Source organism: Rattus norvegicus, chromosome 1 (genome assembly GCF_021556685.1).
Source record: "Rattus norvegicus strain SHRSP/BbbUtx chromosome 1, alternate assembly SHRSP_T2T, whole genome shotgun sequence".
Lineage (NCBI taxonomy): Eukaryota > Metazoa > Chordata > Mammalia > Rodentia > Muridae > Rattus > Rattus norvegicus.
The window spans coordinates 2414308-2423273 of record NC_141534.1 but is presented as its reverse complement, the minus strand read 5'-3'; the positions used below and the strand labels follow the sequence as shown (position 1 = coordinate 2423273).

Here is an 8966-nt window from a genome sequence, read left to right as displayed (position 1 = left end):
AAAAATATGTGGTACATCTACACGATGGAATATTACTCAGCTGTCAAAAACAATGACCTTATGAAATTTATTGGCAAATGGATTGAACTGGAAAATATCATCCTGAGTGGGTTAACCCAATCACAGTAAAACACACGTGGTATGCACTCATTGATAAGTGGATATTAGCCCAAATGCTTGAATTACCCTAGATGCACAGAACACATGAAACTCAAGAAGAATGACCAAAATTAGAATGCTACAGTCCTTTAAAAGGGGAACAAGAATACCCTTGGCAGGGAATAGGGAAGCAAAGTTTAAAACAGAGGCAGAAGGAACACCCATTTAGAGCCTGCCCCACATGTGGCCCATACATATACAGCCACCCAACTAGATAAGATGGATGAAGCAAAGAAGTGCAGGCTTGTCGCGTCCACCTCGACCGGCAAGGAAGATGCAACACCGTTGGATCCTTCTCAATCAGCCTTTATTGCAGGAACACCTAATTGATAGTACGGGGACCCCGGGGAACAAAGGCACTTGCCTTAAGTACAAAACAGACAGCATGGCTAAGGACTTGTCCTCGGGGGATTGGTGGAGTAAAGACATCTTATTAACATGCTTATCAATTATGACCTAGTAAAGATGTCAGAAGAAAGCTAAAGGTGGTAGTAATACAAGCGACCACTAGATGTCAGTGCTATAGATAAATGCTCCCAACATCTCCTTCTTTTTTGTTTTATAAAAGATGAGTCCATTAGGTGGAGGTAGTGGTCTGAGAGAGATCAGACATGCCTCACAGAGTGCCCAGCTCGGCCATGACGAGCCACTCCTGCAGTTAGGACTGCACCCCAATGGCTAGAGATGACTGAAATGTACAACACACCGTTCTGGGCTATTGGTGTGCTAATAATAGGGGAGAGACAGAGCAGAGGGGCATGGGACCAGCCTGAATGTACAAACAGGGCAGGGCCACCTCTGTTTATGACTGGTCTAGATCTGGGTGTCACGTCAATACACGTCATTGCTCCTGTCTTAGGTCGTTCCTCTCAAAACTCGGCCTTACCCGTCACTGGAAATTAACCCTATCGCCACCGGGCTCCTGGCTTAGGTTGGTCCGAGCCTGAGGAAAGTTGCCGGTCTCTGGACACAATGACCTCACATGACAGTGACAAAATATGATCTAGGGCGAACTCTCAATCTTTTAGAGAGGCCAGCCACACACTGGGAGAAGCACCGCTCTCAATGGCTGCCATAGCCTGGTAAACAATCGCTTTGTGTCTAGCATGTTCTCGTTTTAAACAGCAAAAAAGCCATAGGCATACTCCACATCCCAAGAGGACAATGGCCCCCTAGGCAAACATGCCAGCCCATTCTTTGAAAAATGAGAAAGCATTGGTGATCCACGAGGTGAAATCCCCAATCGAGATGGGTTCCATTCTGGTGTTGTTAAGGACAGCAATCTGCATCAGCAATTGTCTGGATAATTGTTCCGCTTCCATGGACCAGTTTCCTTTCAAATAATTAGAGATTTCTTTGCTCTGTTGAGAATACTGAGAAAGTTAGCTTTCAATGGAGTAACACATAAGCCTCTAAAGGAGGAAACGCAGGACAGCTGCGTCATATGATATAATGCCTCAATTTGTTCTTGAAGCAGATCTATTCGTTGGTTAGCTAATAGAAAGCCAGATGCCAAGTGGGTATTGAATTCTTCTTGTATCTCCAATGCTACTGTGGTTCTTTCTACAATCTTATTGATAGTCTCAGCTGTCTGTATTTGATTAGTCATAGCAATCGCGGCTGTTGTAGCTGCAGCGGCTGATAATACAATGGCTGAAATTATAGCTGCCGTAATACCAAAATCCCTTTTAGTTCTTAATAAATGAAGTATGGGAAAATCATCTGGATTTGCTACTACAGGGATAGGCACAAAGGAGGGAATCTTTACAATCACTGCGGTATCATTGGTGCCATCCCAGCATTCAGCTAAATAACAAACTACGTCAGAGCTATTGCAATTTAAAGCATAATTACTTGCATTAGCACTTATCAGAAAAAAGAAAGGTGGTCTAACACATACTGGAGCGCCAACAGCAGCATCATTAGCTATTAGGCTATTAATCTTAACACCTACTAAACTTGTATTGTTATTGGTTCTAATGGCTGAAATGTTATATAATGTAAATTCTTCACCTAATAATCGAGCAAAAGGAGTTAGAGATGTGTATGCTCCCTGCTCATTAGATAATACCCATTGATACCAGGGCCAAAAATTACGTTTGCCAGTCTTATTTCTCTTCCTATCATATTGGGCATTGCTAAGAGGAGGGGAAAATTCAAATCCCGGTAGGAATTGTTTAGGTCTATGGAACGGACTCTGACATGGGGTAAATTTAGGTGGAAAGGCTTTATATGGGGGGCAAGTAGGTAGGACTCTACGACAGGTAGAGTTAACCAGTTTGCGAATGCCTTGCCCCGGGAGTGATGGAAAGCTACCATTATGCATCATAATCAAAGTTGTAATGTACGAATTAGCAGAGTTATCAATTGACGTATCTTCATTGCCTGAAGAGGCCCCTTGTGTAATTTTACTCAGAGCAGCCTGGATGGCTCCAGTGCCCATAGCACGGTTGCTCACAGGATCTAACCAGTTTGCCAAAGTGGTCCTTCGCAGCCATATACAAGGCTGGGAGGAATTTCTAAGAGTGAAACATAAAGTATGTAACAGTGAAAGATTAGTGGCAGTATATCATTGAGGCAATTCTCCACTAGGCACTATACAAGGAACATCACGCAAACAGGATGTGGAGAAAAAGGTTGGCAAAACAGTAGAATTGCTATGAACTGGCATAAGTACTGGCCAGGATCTGGCGATAGCCCACAGCGTGAGTGAATCAACCTGGATCATCATTTCCAGTAGTAGTAGTAGTATTCGTAGTCTCATCTTCACGAATAGCAGGAGGCAGTTTGCGAGTCAAACGTTCAGGCACCCAGATTGGATTGTCTTGATTCTGTGGAAAAACACAAACAGCTCCCCTAGATCTCGAAATTACGGGATCTGGGCCACACCATTCACCAGTTAAGACATCCTTCCACTTTACATCTGCATAAGTCATGGGTTTCGTGGCTGCATGGCGATCTGCAGCAGAGCGGCCATGCGCATCCAAAATTAAAAAATTTAGAGTAAAGAGAGCTAAAGACAACTGTTCTTTTGGTGTCCTGCCATAGGCAATTCCCCCTTTTTGTTTTTGTAAGAGCTCTTTTAAAGTACGATGTGCTCTTTCCACAATTCCTTGACCTTGGGAATTGTATGGCAATCCTGTAGTATGTTTGACCTGCATTGTTTGGCAAAATGTCTGAAAAGACTTTGCTGTGTAGGCAGGTCCGTTGTCTGTCTTGAGGCTGTCAGGCTTTCCCCAGGCTGCCCACGCCTCTAAGCAATGACTAATGGTGTTACGAGCCTTCTCACCAGTCATTAGAGTGGCATGTATAATGCCAGAGCAGGTATCAACAGAAACATGTGCATATTTTAAGTTTCCAAACTGAGATATATGTGTAACATCCATCTGCCAGAGCTTTAATGGAATCAGGCCACGAGGGTTAATTCCCACCTGAGGAGGGTGGTGAAATTGAACACAATTCTGGCAACGTAATACTACATCACGAGCTACAGCTCTAGAGATTTTAAATTTTTGTTGAAGAGTGAAAGCAGGAACATGAAACTTTTGATGAAATTCTCTAGCGAGATCAACTGGAGCTGTATGAAAAATGAATTCTCTGCGAGTACTAGCATCCACCAAAGCATTATTACTGGCCATGGGACCAGGCAAATTAGTATGAGCTCGAATATGTTGTATGAAAAACTTATTTTTTCTGGCCCAAATTAATTTTTGCAATTCTAAAAGAATTTGACATACTGTACTAGTCGACCTAATTGGCCCTGCTATTTCAAGAGAGCGCACAGCGTTAACTACATAAGCAGAATCAGAAATTAAATTAAAAGGATCATGGAATCTTTTGAAAACCTCCAATACAATTTTGCATTCTGTAATTTGGGGGGTGCCTGGATTGAATTGAATTAAGACTGGTTCTTGAGAATTAACCATATAGGCACCTACCCCTGTTTTGGAGCCATCTGTATAAATATCTAATGCTCCAGACAAAGGCTCTGAGGCAGTGACCTTAGGAAAAATTACTGGATGCTCAGTAAAAAATTGCAACAAAGGATCCTTAGGATAATGATTATCAAACTCTCCGTCAAAACTACAGCGTAATATAGCCCAATCATCTATCAAGGCACACAATGTTTCTACCTGAGTTGCAGTATATGGTACAATAATCCTCTTTGGTAAGATGCCAAAATGTTGAATGCAAGATTTAACACCTAACATAGCAAGCTGCGCAACAGCAGAAGGATAGTATTCAAGGGTCTTATTAGGAGAAATATGAGGATAAATCCACAGAAGTGGTCCCTGTTGCCATAGCACCCCTGTAGGCTGACGAAAAGTTCTCAGTATACACAAAAAAAATCCTCATTTTCCTTGTATCTTCTCAGCATTGCCTTTTCTAGTCCTCTCTCCACTTTCCTTAGAGACATTCGTGCTTCCTCAGTTAAAGCACGGGGTGAAGTAAGCTGAGAATCCCCTTTAAGGATCTCATAGAGTGGTTGTAAATCTGCATTAGGCATGTTTATATAGGGTCGAATCCAATTAATACTTCCCAGCAACTTTTGAAAATCATTTAATGTTTTTAAATGATCTTTTTGTAATTCAGTTTTCTGAGGGGAAACATTATGAGGAGTAATCTTTGCTCCTAAATATTCTCCCTTTTTGCCCATTTGAACCTTCTCTGGTGCTATAAACAATTGATTACTTTCAAGCGTCTTTATCACTTCAGCATAGGCCGTTTCTAGGGTACTACAGTCTTTAGCAGAAAGCAATATATCATCCATAAAATGTATTATTCTCAATTTTGGGAATTGATCACGTATAGGCTGTAAGGCTTTTCCCACATACAGCTGACACATTGTAGGGCTATTAGCCATACCTTGAGGTAAGACTACCCACTGATAGCGCTTATCCGGTTCTTCATTGTTCATAGAGGGTAAGGTAAATGCAAATCGCACGCTATCTTGCGGGGCAAGAGGGATGGAAAAAAAGCAATCCTTTATGTCAATAATAATAATAGGCCAATTATCGGGAATACTGGAGAGCAATGGTAAACCCCTCTGTATGGGGCCCATTATTTGCATCTGAGAACTGATAGCTCTTAAATCATGCAACAATCACCACCTTTCTGATTTTTTCTTAATGACAAATATAGGTGTATTCCAGGGCGACGTGGATGGCTGTATATGTCCCAATTTTAGCTGTTCAGACACTAATTCAGTAGCAGCAGTTAATTTCTCAGAGGATAAAGGCCATTGAGGAATCCACACATGTTCCTCTGAAATCCATGTAATGGGTATGCTTCCCTCAATGGCCCCTAGGAAAAACCCAGACCTGTTCTGTCTTTTTTAGATTCCAGTAGCACTGGGGCAACTCGTCCTTGTAAATTTTTTCCCAAACCTTTTTTGGGCATGTAGCCCATTTTAATCATCATGTCCTTGGTCTGTGGAGAGTACTCATTAGTCAGCCTCAAGTCCAGATTTATTAAGACATCTCTGCCCCACAGTGTCACAGGAATGTCTATGATATAGGGAATAAACCTTCCTGACCTTCCTTCTGAATCCTCCCATGTCAATTCCTTTGAGCTAATTAGAGGAGCCATTTCGTACCCAAGGCCGCGTAGGGCCTGAGAAGATTTTTGTGCAGGCCACCTGGATGGCCAGTCATGCACAGAGATAATGCTACTATCTGCTCCAGTGTCTAATAAGCCAAGAAAAGAGCGTCCTTCCACAGTCAAGGTTAACATTGGACGATTGCCAAGCTCTAATGAGATGAAAGCAAATCGGGAGCCTGTAGATCCCAAGCCCCTATCTCCTCTAATTCTATTATCAGCAGGAAAATGTTTATGCAGGCTGGGCAGAAGCAGCAGCTGGGCAATTCTGTCTCCAGGGGAAATAGCAGAAATTCCCTGGGGAGAGGCTACCAGGACTTTTACTGTGCCCAAATAATCAGGATCAATTATTCCAGGTACAATGTGTAAGCCTTTCAGGGCAGAAGAGGAGCGCCCCAACAACAGCCCAACTGTATCTTTAGGGAGAGGTCCCTTAAAATCTGTGTCTATAGGCTGTACTCCCATTTGGGGGGTCAATACGAGTCTGGTGGTGGAGTGGAGGTCCAGTCCTGCGGAGCCCTTAGTGGCTCTCCTAGGTCCTTCGGGTGGTGAAGAGAAGGCCAGGACCTCCGTCTGCTCTGTCCCTGCCTGTCGTTCTGTAGAGCCCCATATATTTGAGGGCCCTGGGGACGTGGGCCCCGTCGTCCGTTTTTTGGCCATGCACTATCATCTCCTGTCACCAGAGGTCGGCCATTCAAGTCCTTTACAGATCGACATTCACTTGCCCAATGGTTCCCTTTTTTACAGCGAGGGCACAAGTTAGGTCTTTGATGTTTTTTAATACTCTGTTCCTTATTATTTTCAGGGCATTGCCTTCTGTAATGCCCTTTGTGGCCACATTTGTAGCAGGTATCTGCAGAACCCTTTCCTTTTAATTGTATCATTGCCGCTGCTAGTCCAACATTAGTTAATGGCCCGCCTATCTCCCTGCAGACCTTCATCCAGACTTCCAAACCTTTATGTTTGTACGGCGTTATAGCAGACCTACACTCCTTAGTACACTGTTCATACACTAGTTGTTTAATAAGAGGCATAGCTGTATCAGGGTCTCCGAAAATCTTAGTAGCGGACTCCACCATGCGGGCTACAAAGTCTGAAAATGGCTCAGTGGGTCCTTGCAGAACCTTGGTAAGGTTCCCAGAGACTGCGCCTCTATTAGGCAATGCTTTCCAGGCTTTAATTGCTATGTCATTAATTTGAGTATAGACCTGATCTGGATAACCAGTCTGGTCCAAAGCAAATCTGCCTATTCCCAATAGCATGTCAGCGTCCCAATGTCTCTGAGGGTCGGCTCCTGAAGCCAAGTTGATTGCAGCCTGAGCGTTAGCATTTTCATAAAGAAAAGATTTCCAGTCCAGATATTGACCCGGAGAGAGACAAGCTCTGGCTAAAGTCCCCCAGTCTCCAGGGGTGAGACAGTATCTCCTAAGAATCTCAATTTGAGCCATAACAAAGGCTGCGCTGACTCCATAGGTTTTGACTGACTCTGCTAATTGTTTTATTGTCTTAAAGTCAACAGGTTCATGATGTCGCTGCCCGTTTGCATCCAGAAAAACTGGAAAACTCAGTCCTAACTCTTTCCACACTTCTGGGCAAAAAGAAGTACCTCTTGCAGACTTCACCATTGTTTTCCTTTGAAAGTTATACGATGGTGCAGGAGGTGCTGTTGGCATAATTGCCTTCTTATCTAAGTCCTTGGCTTGTTTCTGCACAGCATAAGTGTTTGGCCAGTCAGAATGATAAATCTCTTTCTCATAATGAGCTACCTCCTCCTCAAGGTCAGCTAGGTCACTATCACTAAACTCTGAATCACTAGACATCTCCAAGGTCAATGCCTTTAATGAGGGATAAATTTTCTTTATTCCTTGATCTTGATTACTTTTCCCGCCTTTGTCTGTCCTCTCCTTGATCTTTTCTGTCTTTTCTCTTACCTCTTTTCCTCCTTTTCCTTTCTTTCCCTCCTTCAAAACTCTCTCTCCTTCTGACATACTCTCCTGTTGTTCTGTAAGGATTCTCTGACCTGTCCTAACAGCTTCTTCACATCTTTTATCTTCCAAGCAGGCATGGATTATACACCAAAGCGGCTTTGTCCCTGGTTTAAGCTTGCCCACAGTAGTCTCCTTATCCAGATCTTTTCCCAGCCTCTCCCATGCTCTCAAAGTGAGCGACCCTGACACTATAAACCACGGGGCACAACGGTTACACTCATCAAGAAAACTCAGCAGGATTTTCTTTTCAATTTTAAGCTTATGCTGACCAAGAAGCTCCTGAAGAGCTGACAGGAGCGGGGTGGAGTGTGAGCTTCCCATGCTTTTACGACCTTATTTACGATCGATTTACGAGCAAGGCGAGCTGGCGAGCTGGCGTGTTTATTTACACACGATCTTGTGGCTCATCAGTGGACTCTTCCCAACAAATGCATTCGTGCCCTGGACGGTGGGAATTCAGACAGAAGCAACACCACAACACAAAAAGAGTATAAGGCAAAAGTGCTAGTCCAACCCACAAAGGATCAAATGGAAAAGACAACATTACCATGCTCCACAAACCCCTTTTTGCCTCTAAATCAAGGCTATCATTGTCTCTGCTTTTCCAGAGAACTTTATTGTCCTACCAGGGAAGTTTTACAATCCCTTATCCTGGAGCTTTACAGTCCCAATTCTAGGAACTTTACCGTTCCACTTCTAGGAACTCTATTGTCCCAATTCCAGCAACTAATTGCCCCTACTGGGAACTTACCGGCGCCGACCGTCCTGAGGCTGAAAAAGTTCTGGATCCAGACGAGAAAAGATAATTTTCTCGGGTCCCCGTACGGGCCACCAGTTGTCGCGCGCACCTCGACCGGCAAGGAAGACGCAACACCGTTGGATCCTTCTCAATCAGCCTTTATTGCAGGAACACCTAATTGATAGTACGGGGACCCCGGGGAACAAAGGCACTTGCCTTAAGTACAAAACAGACAGCATGGCTAAGGACTTGTCCTCGGGGGATTGGTGGAGTAAAGACATCTTATTAACATGCTTATCAATTATGACCTAGTAAAGATGTCAGAAGAAAGCTAAAGGTGGTAGTAATACAAGCGACCACTAGATGTCAGTGCTATAGATAAATGCTCCCAACACAGGCTGATAGGAACCAGATGTAAATCTCTCCTGAGAGACACACCCAGAATACAGCAAATACAGAGGTGAATGCCAGGAACAGTCCAC

The 8966-nt window shown here is 43.6% G+C and overlaps 2 protein-coding genes across 2 annotated transcripts; both read right to left on the bottom strand.

Annotated features, from left to right (window-relative positions):
- Nucleotides 1–449: 449 nt before the first annotated feature.
- LOC148006806 (uncharacterized) lies at nt 450–8763 on the bottom strand. Its single transcript, XM_087597073.1, has 2 exons — nt 8497–8763; nt 450–2990 (listed from the first exon to the last, which is right to left on the bottom strand). The coding sequence occupies exon 2, from the start codon at nt 2600–2602 to the stop codon at nt 1496–1498; it is 1107 nt and encodes a 368-aa protein (XP_087453199.1). The 5' UTR covers nt 2603–2990; nt 8497–8763; the 3' UTR covers nt 450–1495.
- On the bottom strand, nt 6231–7577 carry LOC148006807 (igE-binding protein-like). Its single transcript, XM_087596733.1, has one exon. It carries the CDS (start codon nt 7575–7577, stop codon nt 6231–6233), a length of 1347 nt encoding a protein of 448 aa, XP_087452859.1.
- Nucleotides 8764–8966: the final 203 nt, after the last annotated feature.

Bases quoted from the DNA above. Each gene is read 5' to 3' on its own strand.
- LOC148006806 (XM_087597073.1), bottom strand. From the start codon at position 2,602: ATGGGCACTGGAGCCATCCAGGCTGCTCTGAGTAAAATTACACAAGGG.
- LOC148006807 (XM_087596733.1), bottom strand. From the start codon at position 7,577: ATGTCTAGTGATTCAGAGTTTAGTGATAGTGACCTAGCTGACCTTGAG.